General features: G+C 49.4%; 2 protein-coding genes and 2 non-coding genes across 10 annotated transcripts in view; 1 reads left to right on the forward strand and 3 right to left on the reverse strand.

Annotated features, from left to right (window-relative positions):
* Positions 1-511: 511 nt before the first annotated feature.
* The window catches only part of LOC122363799 (eIF-2-alpha kinase activator GCN1-like), a 47,885-nt gene continuing 28,876 nt past the window's right edge, over positions 512-19,520 (forward strand). For 3 of the 7 annotated variants that reach the window (XM_043333460.1, XM_043333459.1, XM_043333463.1), the window contains exons 1-11: positions 512-639; positions 2,570-2,685; positions 2,824-3,022; positions 3,483-3,678; positions 3,875-4,018; positions 4,320-4,572; positions 9,608-9,786; positions 9,960-10,157; positions 10,417-10,572; positions 10,988-11,144; positions 12,194-12,498. In XM_043333460.1, the coding sequence (XP_043189395.1) occupies positions 2,577-2,685; positions 2,824-3,022; positions 3,483-3,678; positions 3,875-4,018; positions 4,320-4,572; positions 9,608-9,786; positions 9,960-10,157; positions 10,417-10,572; positions 10,988-11,144; positions 12,194-12,498 (1,896 nt within the window). In that variant the 5' untranslated portion in view covers positions 512-639; positions 2,570-2,576. The remainder of the gene's footprint in view (positions 640-2,569; positions 2,686-2,823; positions 3,023-3,482; positions 3,679-3,874; positions 4,019-4,319; positions 4,573-9,607; positions 9,787-9,959; positions 10,158-10,416; positions 10,573-10,987; positions 11,145-12,193; positions 12,499-19,520) is intronic. The other 4 variants (XM_043333462.1, XM_043333466.1, XM_043333465.1 and 1 more) reach the window with 2 other exon arrangements.
* Positions 8,715-8,786, reverse strand: Trnap-agg. Its single transcript has one exon. It is a non-coding gene; the product is annotated as a tRNA-Pro (tRNA).
* Trnap-ugg lies at positions 9,215-9,286 on the reverse strand. Its single transcript has one exon. It is a non-coding gene; the product is annotated as a tRNA-Pro (tRNA).
* Positions 14,665-17,863, reverse strand: LOC122363800. Its single transcript, XM_043333467.1, has 2 exons — positions 14,917-17,863; positions 14,665-14,716 (listed from the first exon to the last, which is right to left on the reverse strand). Exon 1 carries the CDS (start codon positions 17,351-17,353, stop codon positions 15,278-15,280), a length of 2,076 nt encoding a protein of 691 aa, XP_043189402.1. The 5' UTR covers positions 17,354-17,863; the 3' UTR covers positions 14,665-14,716; positions 14,917-15,277.

Here is a 19,520-nt window from a genome sequence, read left to right on the forward strand (position 1 = left end):
ATACTGCGACACATAGCATGCTGTGGCACAGTGCCATGAAACAGCGGCCGAGGGCCCACACTGAACTACAGCATCAATACCTGAGCCAAAGTTTAACGACGAAGGGTAATATGTATTTGAGGGGAGCCAGCAAATGCATTGAAACACTTTTTCTTTTCCATCAGGGTTACACGTGAAAAAGAATAATTAGATCACGTCTTACATGCGCCAGTTTACATTTCTGCAGAATATGGCAGCATTGTAGAGAGTTTTCAAAGTATGAAAGAATTTTATCTATTAACGGGCTAGCTCATTTGAATAAAATGATTGTTTATTTGCTTAAATGTATGCATAAAAAGGAACTCAGGTACGTTTTTCTCAATAAGTTTTATGAAAAAACACTCGAAGTACTGCTAGAAGGGATTTGCTAGGAAAAAATTTCCCTTTAGAAGAAATATGGTAAAAATAATACTTTATCCTGCTGCATGTCTCGACAATCGTGACGCTGAATAACGCCTACAATCTGCCCAGGCTCTAACACATGCGTAGCCGGTTAACCCTCTGTGTACCTCCTTTTGCATTAGAATTTTGCCGGCTGGACACATCCGGTGCTAGGATTTTATCTATTGGCAGTTTCAAGCTCGACTTTTGAAGGTTAAGGTGAGCGAATTGATATAGAAATAACTTGCTTTTATGAACTTTTGTTTATGGGTTCCCGTCTGCATGTCTGTTCAGTGTTAATGTTTAATGATTTAATTTTCCTAAATCTTATGACTATATGGTCAGTTTTCAGGATATTTGGCCCATGTTTTAAATGTAGAAGTAATTTAGTTCGGAAATGATTCAGGATTACTTTAAAGGGACCCTCCCACCTTAACATTAGTTTTGAGTTGAGATAGCCAAGTTTGCGGCCAGGCTCAGAAACCACCATTTATCCTGGTCGCAACCCCCGCAGCTTTATGGTGTTCAAGAAATGTCTTCCCTTTACTTGCAGGGTGGGACCAGCGTGGTCCCTATCTCTTAACCATTACGGGAATCTGATGACGTCATCAGGCTTTCGAACGTCCGTTAAATGTTTGACTAAAACGTTTTGTAGCACGCGGTGGTATATGCTGCTTTGCGCGCAACAAATGCCGCACTTTCAAATAAAGTCGCTAGGAACAGCGGAGATCCCAAAAAGTAAACAAAAGTAAAAGTATAATATCTTGAAAACCGGTGAATATTTTTCGATGAAATTTGGTAGATATTCGTTTTTGCTCTTTCTGAACCGAGCGACATCACTTTCATGCCAATTCATTAACTTTTTTGAAGGTGGGAGGGTCCCTTTAATAGTTGATGTCAAGCCCTGCCCCCGCGGCCCCCAGCACAGGAAGTCTGGATCATTAGACTCCAAAGTCCAAACACGACAATCCAGGCTGCAAAACATGGACACTGGTGAAAACAGGGTGCAGGAGGGCATATTTGGACACATGACAATTGAGAAGTTCCCCCCTTCTCAATGCCTTCCGGCTTCCACACAGCGATTGTCACATGGTTTTTGCGACTTGCGAGTGAATTTCTAGAGCCTTGATCAAATCGCCTCAGGTGCCCTGTTTTCACTGTCATCCCAAAACATGGCAGCAAGTTTGACAAGATGCACTAGCCAGGCCGGAAAAGTACACCAGCTTATGTTTATTGTTTTCCCTGCACCCACCAGGCTTGAATTATGACCTATCCTGGAACAATCTTAAGTTTAACAGTTTTACTACAATTTTATAATTCAAATCCACATTGCTCACCATGCAGGTTGGATGGCAATGTCAACACAATCTTGTCTGTAACTGGGCACTTAGACTGCACATGGTGTGATGCAAAATGCAGATTTAGTAAAAAACTGAAGTTTTACCCAGATTTACCTTGGAAAGTTTGGGCCCTAACTAAGCACTGTGTTAAACTGCTGTGCTGGCATGACTTTGTCAAACAGTGATATATGTGGGACACAATGAACCAGACAGATATTATATGCTATTGTTTTGAAGTTTTGTTATCTAACTGAATGAAGATTTCTCAATTTTAGTTGTGAATTTAATTGGTTGTGTTCAGCTGTGCAGGTGCAGATTTACTGATTTACAGCCTGTTTTGTATGGGCTGATGCAGACCTGTGGCTGTCAATCTGTGAATTAGCACCTTGGCTAGTCTGGCTTGGTAAATCTGCTGCCATAGGTACTTGCATACTTTGCACTCTTGGAGGAGCCTGGTGGGGCACAGGCTACTTTTTCTGTCTCAGTCATTTTAAATGAGTTGGTCATAAAACCTTTTGTTTTATGCTCTATTTGCCTTTGTTTTGTGCATGTTAGATTATAAGTTTCTGTGTAGTTTTGTTTTCTGTTAAATGATAAGGCTTTTATCAAGTGATGGCTCAATTGGCAATATGCATTGTTGAAAGATGAATATGGGTAGGAACTAGAATGCTATCCTTATTTCATTTGTTTTATTTTTGATTATTTATTTTCTTATTATTAATTATTTCCTTGTTATCTCAGTATTTTCTGCTGCCTCTGCCAAATGACAATCACCCTGGGATAAGCTTACCTGAACTATTGTTTTTCAGGAGACAAATGGAGGAAATAAAAGCATTGCTGAAAGAAATCCCTGGAAGAATAGGGTCTGCAAGTTTAAAGGAGCGAAAGCATGTGTTTGAACAATTGGAAAAGGCAATCAAGACAGGTATGTGATTTGAAATCTACTTCTCTTATTTTTTAGTGGCATGTAGCCACTTTCCAATTTATTTTTAATTTCCATACCTATCTATGTTGACATACCTATGGTTTTCACACTTTGAATTTGTATTTTTATTATTTACAGCAGAACTGCCCGAGCCGGCAGTGCGTGGTATCTGCAAGCTGCTGGGCTCCACGCTGCACCGCTACCACGACCACAAGTCGCGCGCGCTGGTGGCCGGCGCCGTGCGCCAGCTGGCCACCACCCACGGCGCCGCCGCCGGCAAACACCTGCCGCCGGTGCTGGCCGAGCTGGCGCGGCCCTGCAGCGTCGCACACGCCTCGTACGTACGCCTGTCATAGCGGACATCGCAGCAAATACCTAGTTGTGTCGATCATCCTTCGTTTGATATATTGCCCTAGTCAATAATGCTCTTAGCTTCACTGATTAGATATTGGGGTAAAACATATAACGCCAAGGAAATGCGATTCATCTCCACCCATTGTAAGGGCAAGATTTGTGATTTTGAGATACACATACATATGCAATTATGCATTATATTTGATATGCTGCTAGGATTGGTGCATTCGAGCCCATGCTCAGCCATCCCCAACCATATTCGTATACAGTTACGTACGAGTCGTATACCAGTCGTATACAGTATACAGAGTAGGCTCTTGCTTTCTTTGTACAGGGCTCTAAAGAAAGTCAGCTTTTTTCGCTAAGCCTTCATCGCTGTTTGGTGTTCCCTGGCCCCTGGTGCGCAGTTGTAGCCCTTTTCTGTGTTTTTTTTTTTTTCGCAGTAAGACGCTGGCGGGCACCCATCTGGCGGCGTTCTCTTGGTGCTGCACCCTTCTGGAGCTGAGTTTCGCGGCGCCGACGGCCGAACAGCGGGAGGAGTTCGCGGCGCTCGCCGGCGCCCAGGCTCGTCTGCTGGCCAGTGTGGTGGCCTCCGAGAAATCGGCTCTCGTCAGCAGGGCCCACCGCATGTTTTGCCAGGTGAGGAGCTGTGACGGCACGCGACGCCAACTGCTGGGGTGTCGCTGACTGTTAGAATTAGACTGATCGCCTGGCCGACACTGGCCGCTGTTTTGACACCAGACACTTACCACCGGACTGACACTGGCTTCTATGACACTGACTAGTGACTGGACATTGACCCTGACACTCGACTGACACTGACCTGTTTTCGTAGGCACTCCGATCGGACGCCCAGATAGCGAGCTACGTGGAGTTTCTGTCACGCTCGGATGTGTCGCTGCCCGACCTGGTGCTGGGTGCCCATCTCAGCCGCTGCCTGACCGAGAGGAAGCAAACCGAGAAGATCGCCCAGGTCAAGGTACAGTGGGTGGCTTGGGACGGGCACATGATTGTTTTGGTCGATAGGGGCGCCGAATAGTAGCAAGCATAGCCATAGACTGGTCTTGGTTTTCAACCAAGGTCCAGCATGGCGAGACTGAGGCTTAAATGACACCGAATGGGGATATGTATGTCTCGGGAATAGGTGTGGTCTTGATTGTATAGCGTATCTTTTTTGTGTTAAAGGCGACATGTGCCTATCATCTTAATTGTGGTAACCGATGCTCGTTGTGCCTTGCGCCGCTGTGGTCTGACGCATTCCGCGCGGCCTCCGTCCGCAGAAGCCGCTGCTAGCCGGCCTGGTGCGTCTGGTGGTGGGTGGCAAGAGCCGCGCGCCGCCGGCCGCCCTGCTCTACTGCGGACACGCGCTGCGCCACGTCAGCCACGCCGAGTTCTCTGGCGAGCTACTGCCGGCGCTGGGGCGCGCGCTGCTGCGCAGTCCCGAGCTGGCCGTCGGTCACACGGCCTCCATACTGGCCGGCCTCTCGATCGACCTCAGCCAGTACGCCGAGGAGCTGGCCAAGCCGCTCTCCAGTGAGTACCGATGCACCGCTCCGGCACACATGACCGGACACGGGAGACGCGTGCCTCTTGGCTCGGAGTGGCTCATTTTTGCTCGGAGTGGCTCACATTTGCTGACGTAGGAGTGATTAAAATTGATTTTGACCCTCGCCCGTATTGGTGTTTTTCCAGCCGCGAACGTATAAGGGGGGGGGGGGTCCGTTGGACCCCCTTGCCGTTTCGCCCCTGATTGAGCTAGAGTTTCGCGGAAAAAACGAGCGTGTTGCCCGTGACGGGAGGAAGCCAATGATACCCAATTTAACCCGCGCACCGACGGGGGGGGGGCGGATATCCGCCCCCCCTGAGGTTTTTCGCGAATAGCGGGAAAACCGCGGCGCGTAGCGCCGCGAAATTTGGTATGACTATTCCCTTATCAATTTTACACATGGTGTGCAAGTTTGAACCTCCTACCTTTCAAGGTCAGGTCACCAGGTCACTTTGAATGACCCAACCTCAAGTCACTTTTTTGCAACTTTGTCACCGTGCCAGAGCTACAGTAGATGTCGGAGGCCTTTGAAAGTCGCAGGATGTTATTAGGTCATTAGTAGCTACAATTTGTATATCTCGGAATTTTGATAGCGGTGACCTAAGGTCAGGTCAATTTCGTGACCTCCCCATTATAAGTCATTGGGGGAAAAATCAACTCCCTGTTTTTACCACTAAAACGGGTCGGAATGGCCCCATATACCATACATGACTTCATATACGATCAACCTTCACTACCTTGAGGTCTGTTTTGCTGTTGGGCAGCTGTGAGGTCATGTGACGTCATCAAAGGTCACCAAAGGTTTTTGGCCAATAACTCCGTACAGGAACAAGATACAGACGCGTGGATGGTCTCATTGTGTTCAGCTCGTCAAGACGCATCGAATGATATACATGATGACCTCGAGGTCACGTGACCTGAGGTCAACCTTTGACCTTGACCTTTCGAGGTCAACATATATATCATTCGATGCGGATTGACGAGAGGATCACGATGATGCCCTTAGTTTGCTCCTATCTTGACTAATTCGAGAGTTATTCGAGAAAAACTCTCTCCATATTTAGCGCCGCCATTTTGACTTTTTCGACCCCTGTGACGTCATCTTTGACCTGACCTGAAAATGACCTTAGTAAAAATTGTAGATCTTGACCGTGCGTATCCGATGCCGTTTACCGCTTGTCGCTATCTTGCTTCGTTCTCGAGATCTCAGGGGGGGGCGGTCATCCGCCCCCCCCCCGTCGGTACTAAGTTGGCGCAGACCCCCGTCGGTGCGCGGGTTAAAGGTCCTAAGTCATCGGTTGACCTTCCAGGTCAGGTCAATGACCCAAACGTCGGGAAAATCGGGACCTGTTAGAAAGTCGTAAAGCGTGGCTGCTATGGGGTTTTTCGGGGTGCTGATCACGAATGTCATGTTAGTTTTGATCACAGATGATGTCTTCATGCATTTAGGCCAGGTCGGGTCAGGTCAGGTCAGGTCAACCAGTAAGGGTATTCGTAGTAGGTAGCAACCGCCTCTGACAGCTTCGTAACATGTTACGAAGGCACCAAAACTACTTTGTAAATGTTTATATGGTTGCTAAATTCGAATTCAGCTCCAAAAACTGGCCTAGAAACATGTAAAACTCGAAAAAGTGATCCGAGGTCATCAAAGGTCAATGACCTGACTTGACCTTCCGGTGACCTTGACACCCACCCTCATGCATGGGAGCAACATCATATCCCATATTTGAACGCTTAAAACCACGAAAAGACTGCAAACGCGCTGCTAATGCGAGCTGACATAAACCGAATCGCGATTCCGGCCAAACATGGTCTCGAAAAGTAGGTCACAGGTCAAAGGTCATTAGGGTCAGGGTCATGAAAATTTCAGGGTAGGTGTAAAATTGATTAACGCGAGCGTACTGAAAGTTTCGTCGCGATCGGCCGCTTTTTACGCGAGTTATTCGCGAAAAACCGGGGGGGACGGGGGGGTCCGTTCGACCCCCCCTATACGGGCGGGGGTTAAGCTATAGTTTTATCGAGAACATGGTAACTGGTAGTTGGTTCAATATTTTTGCCTTGAAACACTGCTGATTGAATATTCCGGGTGATCATTTTCTACTTTGCATCTGTGGCCGTCTTGAAGTTTTTTTTTTCGTCTGCGAACCACACTTTTTCACGCCGATTTCTGGGTCTATGGGCCATTTGAAAATGTTGGACTCATGACTTCTCTTTTTTAATCATTCAGCAATAGTTTGACATTTTCGCTAAAACTTTTCACGTCGTTCTTGGCAAAAATAGAAACAAATAAATAAATATGTAAATAAGTAAACAACTATAAAAAGGACAATAACACCACGTAACACTAACACCCACAACCCATTATCCTAGTTATGCTATCTCCCGAAATGTCGATTATGATTCGTTGATTAACCTTTTGAAATAATAAATCATTGATTGATTGATTCATTCATTGACTTGTTCCATAAGTAGAATATCTTATTCATTCATGAGGGCGCTTGGGAAAACGTTTTTGGGAAGAATGATGTGTATACCGTCAACCGTGTAATAAGGTACGCGCCGCAGATGGAGACAGCAACAACTTAAATGACGGCTCGTTGGTCTAGGGGAAGGGCGAGGCAAAAAAATGTCAAATTATACTTGCTTTTTTATAAATTTAGTCCGAACCTTTTGATAGGAAGGATTTACAAGGAGAGAGCCACCGCTAAGGGAAGCTTGTTGCGGTGACCCTGCCCTCTATCCTCCGATCGCGCAATTCCAGGTTTATGGCAGAATTTAAAGTCCAAAGTTTAACGTGAGCACATAGCCGCGCACGGCCGGTACCCTCACTGACTTGGCCTGGCTACGGCCTGCCACCAACCGCAGCCATACCTGTCAGGAGGCCCATAAATGTAGAGCCCCGTAGCGCTTCGAACCCGGACTGTTTTAACCGGGAACGCGTGCTCCCACCACGCGGAGTCCAACGCTCCACCAACTGAGCTACGGGACCGGCTTTTGAAATGTGAACTAAATTCAGCCCAACAATATTCATCCATGGATCGATTCCTTCATTTAAGCGGTCATGGATAGTGAATGAATGGATGAATGAACCAGCAAATGAATCGATGAATCAATAAGTGAATGAATGACTAACAATAAATAAATGAATCAATAACTAGATGAATGAATGCATTAATGAACCGATGCATTAACCAACGAATGAGTGGTTGAATCAATTAGTGTATGTATGTACTATGTATGAATGAATGAACCGATGCACGAACCATTGAATGGAGTGAATGAGCCAATGAATAAATGAATTAATGAACCAATGAACCAATGAATGAATGAATGAATGAATGGACGTTGGACAGGGAATGACCCAATGAATGCATGAGCAAATAATTGAATGAACCGGTAAATGAATGCACAATTAAAGGAACAAATGAATGAATGAACTGATAATGAATGAACTGATGAATGAATGAACTGATGAATGAATGAACCAATGAATGAATGAACCAATGAATGAATGAACCAATGAATGAATGAACCAATGAATAAATGAACTGATGAATGAATGAACTGATGAATGAATGAATGAACTGATGAATGAATGAATGAACTGATGAATGAATGAATGAACTGATGAATGAATGAACTGATGAATGAATGAACCAATGAATGAACCAATGAATGAATGAACCAATGAATGAACCAATGAATGAATGAACCAATGAATGAATGAACCAATGAATGAATGAACCAATGAATGAATGAACCAATGAATGAATGAACCAATGAATGAATGAACCAATGAATGAATGAACCAATGAATGAATGAACCAATGAATGAATGAACCAATGAATGAATGAACCAATGAATGAACGAACCAATGAATGAACCAATGAATGAACCAATGAATGAACCAATGAATGAACCAATGAATGAACCAATGAATGAACCAATGAATGAACCAATGAATGAACCAATGAATGAACCAATGAATGAATGAATGAATTGTTGAAAGAACCAAACTTAAATCATTAAATGAGCTGTAACGCGACTGGGGAGGAAAATGGTTTGGCTGAATTTCGACTGTATTTTGAATCCAAGATCAGAATTAGTTTGTTTCGCGTGCAAAGAAGTGGGCTCGTCCGGGATTTGAACCCGGGACCTCTCGCACCCTAAGCGAGAATCATACCCCTAGACCAACGAGCCGCTGTGTGGGGCGTTGCAGTCTCCATTTGCGGCGCCGAGCTGTGGTTCCTTTCACCCGTGCGGCGACCAATCAAACGGTTCCGGTATTTGGGTCAGACCGGCCGGCGGGCTGGACCGGCTGGCTTACGTCAGACGCGTCAGACCGTTCAGCGTACCGGACGCCGGCACTCCGAGACGATGACGTTTAGGTAACGGCTCACGGATGACATGCCATATGGGTGCTGCCATTTAGTAAATTACTGAATATGTTGAGAACGAGCTCAGTTGCTGGAGAAACTGGTGGTAGGCCAGAAGGCGTTTTCGGGTCTGTTGTTATTTAAAGGTCATAGTGTTATATACAGCATCTTCCTCCTAAGTAGCAAAACACCCTTGTATATTTAAATTCATGGGAACTGCTTCTCATGCCTGGCAGGTCTTAACTAAACGCAGGGCTCGTCCGGGATTTGAACCCGGGACCTCTCGCACCCAAAGCGAGAATCATACCCCTAGACCAACGAGCCAGTGGTAGAATGCTAACCACCTGTTTGGTCAGCAGGGCTGCCGCCGGTATCGCTGACAAAATGTGCCCGCCCCCTTTACCGGTTTGCAGAGCTGTCAACAGCCACTCACCCAGTACCCACACGCCAGAGCTGGCAGGGCGCTCCCACAGCATTGAGCCGATCGGGATTGTCTGGTTAGGCGGCACAGAGCAGCGTTGCAGCCTTGCCTCCCCGCCTACAGCAGTATCGGTTCCCTGTCGCTCTGCTCAGCGGGACCACTATCCACCTATATCCCGCGTGTTGACCCTCACGTGACCGTGTGCGTGCCCGGCCCACCCGCAGCTCAGGCGCATAGCAAGGATGAGCGGACGCGCGATGAGGCGGTGGGCGCGCTGGAGGCGCTGGCCGCCCGCTGCAGCGACGCCTCGGCCGTCGAGAAGCTGCTGGCTCGCCTGGTGGCCGTGCTGGACGGAGCCGACGGAAAACTGACCGTGGCCGACCAGAAGATAGCGGTTCTCAAGGTGGGCTGCTTGATAGGAGCACGGGGTTGTTCTCTGTGAGGAGAAATGAGAATTGATAATGGGCATGGCTGAAGAAAGTCGATTAGTGAGGGGCTGGATGAAACACTTCAGGTGAACCGAGAAAGGAATTACTATGTGCAGGCGTGTGACGCTCGTCGCTGTCCGTTTCGCAGGCGGTCGGCGGCGTGTCTCAGTGTTGTGTGGCCGGCAGCAGCACCCAGAGCCTGGTGTCCTCGGCTGCCGCCGCGCTGCTCAGGGTGTTTGAGCAGGAGGCTCACGAGGGCACCGTGGTGATGGCGCTCGCCCAGCTGCGGCGGTGGTGTGCCAAAATCACCGGACAGCCGCCGCAGCAGCTGGCCGACTGGTTCCAGGTCAGTCAGACCGCGTCGCGTACCGCTCTTCCCCGGCCTTCACCCAAACAACTCAGTTCAAACAATAGAGCTATCTCAGACGTTCATACGTGATGTGAAAGCCATTTGCCAGAGTAATGATGCCAAGACTTAGTTTGTATCGTTCTTTTCGTGTGGTAATACCCAACAGACAGAAGGTGTTTGAGCAGAGCTGTCATAGCTGCCGTTTATTTTCGTCCCATGAGTCTGACTGACCACCCTCCCTCGCCGTCTCCTTCAGACGTGTCTGGGTCAAAAGTCGGCCACCTCGGCCGTGCGCCTGGGCCAGCTACTCTGTATGGAGACGACGTACCGTGGCGCCGCCCTGCCGGGCTTGCAGGGGCTGGCCGAGCCGCTCAACAAGACCGTGGAGCGCGCCGCTGCCAATAGCACGCAGGTGAGGGGTGCTCTCGCAACTCGCAGGTAACGCTGCCCTCACGGCAGTCGTTGAAAATAGTTCGCTCAGATGACGTTCAGTCAGTTAAAGTTCGCTAAAGTCGCTCGCACCGAGGTAATTTTGTCTCTTCACGGTTAACAGCACACATTAGGTAATGCTGAACTCACAGAACATGTGTAGTGTGTAATTATCGCCATCTTACTGGTAACAGTACGCAGGTTACGGTCGGTACCCTCACAATCGCCAAAAACACTCAGGAAAGCAATAGCAGAGTACAGGTAACGCTGGCTTTACAACGGACAAAAGCCCACTGTCCAGGGCCCACCTGGTAGCGATGCCTCACAACATACTGTTAGCACTGCCCTCACCGCCGGCCACCGACTGCCTGCGTATAACGCTGCCCTGTGTTCGGCAGCTGCCCATGGTGTCTGAGGGCGTGGTGGCCGCCCTGTTGCTCTCCCGCATGACGGACGTCGACCCTTCCGTCAACCTCGACAGCGTCTTCAACCTGGTGCTAGACGAGAAGCGTACACTCTTCAACGAGAAGTTCATCAACTCCGCCAGCGACGACGGTAATTATGACGAACGTTTTCGGTTGGCGGGACTGAGCTGCCAATGAATGTGTAAGTTGTCAGGCGATGATCTTTTCCTACCTATTTCATTAATGGAACTGGTATGGATGTGTTTGATTTCGTTATGTCGAAGCTGGTCTACGCTGCCGTCTATATCTTAAATGGTGGTGTGCTGTATTAGCGGAGGTTATCCGCTGATGCTATCTGTCTTTCTCTCCCTAGCTGCGGTGTGTCTGTGGACTGTGTCTGCTCTGTGAGCGGCTGCTAAGTGTGTCTATATATCCCTCCCCATCCGTGGTGTGTCTCTGTCAGCTCTGTGAGCGGCTGCTGACTGTACCTATTTCCCTCCCCAGCCGTGGTGTATCTCTGTCAGCTTTGTGAGCGACTGCTGACTCTGTTTCTCTCCCCCCAGCCGTGGTGTGTCTGTGCCAGCTCTGTGAGCGGCTGCTGTCTGTATTTCTTGGTGGGTCTGTGTCAGGTTCCGTGAGTGGCTGCTGTCTGAATTTCTGTCCCCAGCCGTGCCAGCTGTGTGAGCGACTGCTGACTAGTTATTTCTCCGGCTCCTACCCAGGAGATGGCAGTAACTGGGGAGTGTTCGCTCGGTCGTGGGGATTAACGCTGTGCCAACCAGCGCCCCCGGCCGCAGGTACACGGGCCTGATCCACCTTTAAACAGATCCTTCGGTCCGGTGACATGTCCAGAGGGCACGGCCTCGCTTCATGTCCCGGAGCAGCCCTCTGACCTGCCGGGCCCGAGAAATCGGGATAGCCCCAGCGTGCGCACCAGTGCGGTGCCACCTGGGGCACGCGACAGGAAGCGTGCGGTCAAGGCTGTCCCGCGTAGCGGGTGCCGAAAACGATTCGTACCACTGCCGTGTATATAGTGTACTAACCCAGTATGAATGTGTGCTACTAACGACAAAAGCCCGAGTCGGGCACCAAAAATATTCAAAAAAAAAGACTAGTTATTTCTCTCTCTCCCCCCAGCCGTGGTGTGTCTGTGTCAGCTCTGTGAGCGGCTGCTGACTGTATTTCTCTCTCTCCCTCCAGCCGTGGTGTGTCTCTGTCAGCTCTGTGAGCGGCTGCTGCTGACGCACGCCGAGCGACTGGGCCGGGCGCCCGGTGCGGACGGCCCGGTGGCCCGCGGTCTGGTGCTGGCGCTCTGCAGGCCGACGGCGGCCTCCGTGCGCTCGGCGGCGGCCGGCTCGGCGCGCCGTCTGTCGGCCGCTCTGGGCGGCGCCCAGCTGTCGGCGCTGCTGCTGGACCAGTGTCAGGACTACATCAGCGCGGCCAACGTGCAGGTGAGGCTGCCGTCAGGACTACATCAGGACTACATCAGCGCGGCCAACGTGCAGGTGAGGCTGCCGTCAGGACAACATATTCAGATCGGCTAACGTGCAGGTGAGGCTGCCGTCTGGACTACATCAGCTAACGTCTAGGTGAGGCTGCTGACACCGTTGACTGCCGGCGATCTTTAGCTTTTTAGCTTTTGACACCACTGAACATAAGGAAGAAAGAAGACTGCGGGATACTTCTATTGGAGCAGTCATATTTTTACTTTTCTCCTTTTGAAGCGTTTATCGCACTTCGTACAGTTGAAAGGCAATTCAGACATTACTTACTGGAGCGAAATAAAGGCAGTTTTTTTTTTTAGACATCCCGAGAGTCGTATTTCAAATGGGGGTTCGGGGTACTACAGTAAGTAACCCTCACTTTACGCCATGGAACCGTATTTTTTTTCTTCATGATATACCAGACATGATTTTGCTATAGGACTTACTAACGGCAGCCGCGGCGTCGGCGGCTATTCTTTCGCTCCGGATTTCATTTTATAGGTGTAGGAAGTCACGTTGAAACACACTGGCTATTGGACCTGTTTTATATACAGTAGAATCGGCTTAATAAATCCTCGGATAATAAATCCAACCGCTTGTTGTGGCCCCTGAGTTGTTCACGGATTTATCTATGGAAGCATAGAGACTTCGGCTAAAAAGCAACCGTTTAAGAAATCCAAAACACCGTGTCACGAAGGTAGATTTATTTAGCGGATTCCACTGTATCTCAGTACGAGGGGCGTTCAAAAAGTTCTCGGCCCAACCATGAAGGAGTTGGAATTTCGGCCTGCAACGCGGTGTGTTCAATGATGTGTTATTGGGATGTCCACTTACGTAGCCATTAACCAATCTGCCCTGTGATTGGTTCAGGCTGCTAATTAATCGTAACATAGTTTGCTATTCCCGGTCAGAATGGGTGACGCCCAGAATAGAACAGTGATTTGGTTCATGTATTGCAGAAAAGTGCACCAAACGTTATTCACGAAAAGCTAGTGCCAACACATGTTGAAGTTCGTCTTTCTTACAGTAGCGTCAAAAAGTGGGCATCTCTGTTCAATTTTGGTCAACAGATCATTAATGGTCACCCCCGCAGTGGCCAGCCATCAACAGCATTGACTCAAGAAAATATGAAAAATAAGCACTTCTTTGTGAAAAATGACGAATGTTCTGGTCTGAAACAACGCAGCAGAAGCGTAGTTGTCTATTAGGTTCCTCAAAGCCATTTTTCGACAGCGTATTAATATGTTTAAGATCTCTGCAAGGTGCATCCCCCGTTTGCTGACTCCAGAGGAAAGGCAAACTCGAAAGGAGGCGTAACGCAAAATTTTGGCCCCTATATCGAAGATCCAAAAGAGTTCATTGAACTTCTTGTTACCGTGGAGGGATTGTGGGTGTCACACATTGACCCTCAGGGCGTGACCGAGTTGCACAAGTGGAAGCACACTGAGTAAAGGCCACCAAATGTGTGCGACGTGTTAAAGTCAGACGGCAAGGTGACAGTGGTTGCATTTTTGGATGATGGCGGGGCTCTGTTCGTCAACTTTCAAAAATAGGGGCGCACAATTAATGATGAATGCTACACCTCCCTTCGATAACAGTAGCGAGCAGCAGATATCAAGGAGAGACTAGGGAAGCTGACTAAAAGTGTGCGCCTGATCCAGGACCACGCACCAGCACACATGAGCAGGGTGACGATCAGCGAAGCAGTGAGCTGTGGCTTCGAGTTGTTGTCACAGCCACTTTTTTCTTCGTACCTTGCACCCTCAGGTTGCCACCTCTTCCCCAACATAAGGAAATTGCTTAGCAGTGCCAACTTCGCTGACGGCAAGGAGACAAAAGCAGCCGTCTTGGACGTGCCAGATGTGTCCAAAACCCACTTGGCTATGGAGACCCAGGGGCCTCTCGCGAAGCGCTGCGCGAATTTTTTTGGTCTAAACGCTGGTTATTTGACTAAATGAACGTTTTTGGTCTAATAAGTCGACGTCGTATCTCTGCTCCTTCATGGTCGGGCCGAGAACTTTTTGAACGCCCCTCGTATACTGTCCTGCATGTTTCTCAGCTCAGTAGTCAGTATTTCTCCCCGTATCCCCGATCCCCGAGCAGTATGTATGTCCAACTGGACGTTAGACTGTCCCGCCGTACCCGCGTGTTTTGCGGTACTGTAGCAGCATGTGGATAGGACATCAGTTTTCCTTTTAATTCAGTATATTCATCCAGATCCGCAATGCCACGTAAAAAACTGAAAAGACACAACACGGTATTATAACCCTCGTTTCCTCAACATTCCTGCGCCACATTCGCAACCAACTGATAACTGACTATAATATCTGACTAGAATGTTTTTGTTCACTCTTCAACATAACAAACTTAGGCAAAAACATCATCTAATCATAAACAAAAGCATACATACCAAAATATTAAAGAAAATACATTACTCACTCCGTCCCATGTCCCTCGGCTCGCTTTTCGTTCAAAACAATAACATTTCTTGCGCAGATGCGGCAAAAAACAGGGCCCACGCGGGCCACGCTGGTGGTCACCTAAACCACTGCAGTAAATTGATGCCAGCGGGAACATGGCTCCCCAAAATTCAACAGAATTTTCTCTTCGGATAACACTAACAGATACGTCGATTACACGAACAAGTATGAGACCATGAAACAGAAGTTGTTCCAAGGATCAAGTCCTTATAGACTACGGTCTCAATGCATCTTACACTTCTCACAGCTGTCCTTTCACGGCATGTGGACCGCTAATCCTACGCCAAGCACCTCTAGTTCGTCGTCCGCTCACCAGGCGTTCAGAGGCTCCCCGACCGGGAATCTCCGTCGTGCGCCCTCATGATCATGACCAGACGATGCACTGGCCTGTCGTATTCGGCTGCGCCGATCCGCACTCGCACCTTACGCACCAAGTCATCCGCACTCGGGTACGTGGTCACTATACGTCCCAGATGCCACTGAGAGCGCGGAAGACTGTCATCGGCCACAGCGACGAGGTCGTCGACCTTCATGTTAGGCTCCTTGTCGATCCATCTCCGTCGCTCCTGCATAGTGGGGACGTACTCGTGCTGCCATCGCGACCAGAATACGTCCGCCAGATGTTGTACGCGCCGCCATCTTCGACGGGCGTAGACGTCTTCACGGCAGAAGACACCAGGTGGAGGAAGAAGGACCTTGGATTTACATGTGAGTAGCTGTGCTGGAGTGATAGGTTCTACGCTATCAGTGTTAGTCATGCTACAAACAGAAATGGGCCGACTATTGACGACGTTCTCGGCTTCCGCGACAAACGTCCGGAACAGCTCGTCGTCCAGATGATGACTGTGTCCGTCCAGGATACTAGTCAATGCTGTTCTTGTCGACCTGATGAGCCTTTCCCATGAGCCGCCCATGTGGCTCGCGTACGGGACGTTGAAGGAAAACTCAATGAAATCACATTGATCCTTCAGCAGCTCTCGCCTGATCTTCCCCTTCTCCATCTCCATCATGGCTGCTTCCAATGTGCTTTTGCCGCCAATAAAGTTTGTGCCGTTATCACAGAACAGCTTTCTCACAGGGCCACGGCGACACACAAATCGTCTATATGCGTTCAGAAAGGCGTCTGCTGTCATGCTGTTGACAGTTTCCAGGTGGATCCCACGACAACTCAGGCAAGTGAAGAGCAGTATCCACCGTTTGACTTCGCTTCTTCGCTCCTTTACAAAGAATGGGCCAAACGCATCCACTCCACTGTTTTCAAAAGGTTCCGTCGCCTCCAAACGCTCCATAGGCAGGTCTCCCATCTTCTGAGTGCAGGGATTTCCACGTAACCTCTTGCACTTCACGCAGCTGAGGATGATCCTCACAACTGCCGATCTTCCCTGCACGATCCAGAAACCTCTTTGTCTGACTTCATTCAGAGTCATCTCTCTTCCACTGTGGTGAGTTCGCTCATGGCACTCACGAACAATCAGATCTGTAATGTGTCCTCGTTTCGGTAGTATGATCGGGTGAGCTAGCTCCATTGATAAGCTGCTCTTTCGAGCACGTCCTCCTACTCGAAGTAGCCCATCCTGATCCACGAAAGGATCTAGTCCTCGCAGGCTGCCAACGGTTCTCTTTCTTCGGGGGTCACCAGATCGCTCTCCATCAGCTGAAAGGGCAGCCACGTCCTCATTGAAGTCTTCTTTCTGGACCTGTCGAAGGATCAACTTTTCTGCGTTCAGCAGATCTTCAGCACACAAGCCCTCCTCGGATTCATCTCCTTCTGGTTTCGTCGTCTTCGATTTGATCCGATGTCGGAGACGTCTCACAAACTTGATGCAGAGGGCAACAGCTCTACGAGCTCTGAACCAATCAGAGAAGTACAGCAGCCGCTCCTTCAGACTCGCAAACTGTTGTGCAACGGAAGCAGCAGTTGCAAGCGTCGTCATCTTCTTTACCTCTGGGTCGTCATCAGGGACTTCGAACGTACTAGGCGTCCTCTCCTCGTCCTGTTTCCTAAGGAACTCGGGTCCCTTCCACCAGATGTCGTTCTTCTTCAGGTCAGACGCCCTCTGGCCGCGGGAAGCGTAGTCTGCTGGATTGACTTCAGAGGATACGAATCCCCACTGATCAGGTGATGTGTACTGGCGAATTTGCTGTACACGATTCGCCACGAAGACGTGGAAACGTTTGTCTTCGTTTCCGATATAACCCAATACTACCTTGCTGTCACACCAGAAGTATTCTCTCAGGTTCGGAATATTCAGCTCTTGCTTCAGGAACTGGCTGGTTTTTGTCGAAAGAAGTGCCGCTGCCAGCTCCAGCCTTGGAACAGTCGTCACGCGTTTCGGCGTTACTCTGGCTTTCCCCAGCACCAGTGACGAATAGAGCTGTCCATCGGTAGTCTTCATTCGCAGATAGCTGCAGGCCCCGAGCCCCTCTAGGCTGGCGTCTGAGAAGTTGTGCAGCTCGTAGGACTCCACCAGACATGAGGATGGAACGTAGCACCTGGGCACTGCAAAAGTGGAAAGTGTAGCCAGGTCTGCTTTCCAATCAAGCCAGCACTCTTCATGTACCGGCTCATCCCATCCACCGCCATCACAACAGAGTCGCTTCAGTATCTGCTTTCCCTGCAACGTGAAGGGACACACCAACCCCAGGGGGTCGTATAGGGAACTGACGGTAGACAAAATCCCTCGTCGAGTCACTGGTCTGTCGGGCAGGTCTCCTGTCAAAAGGAGCGTGTCATCTTGAATGTTCCACGAAAGTCCAAGAGCCTGTTCCACTGGTTTGTACTCGTCCACGACGTCCTTGTTCTGAAGATTCTTCGATCGATTTTCTTCGGGGATGCTGGCGATGACATCCGGCTCGTTCGAGGTGAATTGGTGCAACTGGAAACCACCTTTGAAACACAAAATTGTTGCTCTTCCAGCCAGGTCACACGCCGACGTCTTGTCCGGAGTTGAGATCAATCCGTCGTCCACATAGAAATCGTGGCGCACGAAGGCTGCAGCTTCTGGGCCACACTCTTCTTCATAGAGCTCAGCTGTCTTATTCAGCGCGAACATCGCACAAGATGGGGACGATGTTGCCCCGAACAGATGCGTAGTCATTCTGAACTCTGTCGGTTCTTCCTGCAGGTTTCCATCCTTCCACCAGAGGAAGCGTAGCAGGTTCCGATGTTCTTGGTTCACTTTCACTTGGTTAAACATCCCTCTGATGTCACAAGTGAGAGCCACGGGGAGCTTACGGAATCGAGTCAAGATGCCGCAGAGGTTATTGGCCATGTCCGGTCCCTGCATGAGCTCACTGTTTAGGCTCCGTCCATCGAATTCACAGCTGCAGTCAAAGACCACCCTGATCTTTTGTTTACGAGGGTGACGGACCCCATGGTGCGGCAGGTACCACACTCCATTGCTGCCGGCTCCACCAAGTTCCTCTTCAGGCACAGGCTCAGCGACTCCGGTCTCCAGCATTTCTGTCATGAATGTGTTGTATTCTGCCTGAAATCCTGGATCCCTTTCAAATCTCTTCTTCAACCCTTGCAGCCTTTGCATTGCAAGTTTCTTATTGTCTGGCAGCACAACCTCTGGGTCCTTCAGTGGAAGTGGCGCTTCCATGTGACCATCTTCTGTGGCATGCATCTGTGTCTCCATTAGATCCACAAATCTCTTGTCTTGTTGTGAGATTTTCCTCTCTTGAGGTTGGTCCTGAAACCCTGTCTCCAACATTTCAATCAAATGTGACGGCCCGACTTCCCTCGCTCGGGTCCTCAGCGTGAAGTGACACTGCCTACTCGCCGCACCATCGCACGATGCAAAACAGCACGTTCTGTTGCCGCGAGCGAGGCCAACGACACCCCAGCCCATCGCTGTGCGGACTGCCCACGGCGCGTTGTCGTCTCCTGTCACGATGTCCTGAGGCTTGATGGCCTTGCTGCAGTTCAAGCCAATGAGTAGACCAATCGACGCCTCCGGGTAGTAGGGAGGCAAACTCTCAGCTACTTCTCTCAGATGAGACCAGTTTGCTGCTGTCTCACGCCTTGGGATCAGTTGTCGATCTACAGGCATGTCTTCACGGGTGTACGTTGTGGGGAGGCTGATCTCACTGCTGGAGTCCAGCGCTTCGATGACCAGTCCCGTTACTGCTTTCGCCTTCACCTCGGTTTTCCCAGTAATCGTACTCAATTCCAGAGAAGTTTCCACTCCGGGTGCTTTGATCTTGTCGCAGACGCTCTCAGTTATGAACGTCCCATCAGACTGTGGATCCAGAATGGCGTAAACCATTTCCTTGTGCTCCGGTGTTGTCCGGTGATGGACCAGTACAGGCACGATCAGTGAATGAAAACATGGGGTTCCATCATCTGCATCGCTGGGCGGTGATCTGATTTCAGTTTTCAGTGTTGTAGCCGTTTGTGTTTCGACTGACACCGATCGTCCGGGAGTCCCTCTTGATGACCTGAAATCATCATCATGTAGGAGTGTCGGGTGAGCACCGTGACACTTTCCACATTCTCTTCTCCTCTTGCACTCCTTCCAGATGTGGCCTATACGCAGGCAGCCACGACACACTCCATGC

Source organism: Amphibalanus amphitrite, unplaced genomic scaffold (genome assembly GCF_019059575.1).
Source record: "Amphibalanus amphitrite isolate SeventyFive unplaced genomic scaffold, NRLGWU_Aamphi_draft 000640F_arrow, whole genome shotgun sequence".
NCBI lineage: Eukaryota > Metazoa > Arthropoda > Thecostraca > Balanomorpha > Balanidae > Amphibalanus > Amphibalanus amphitrite.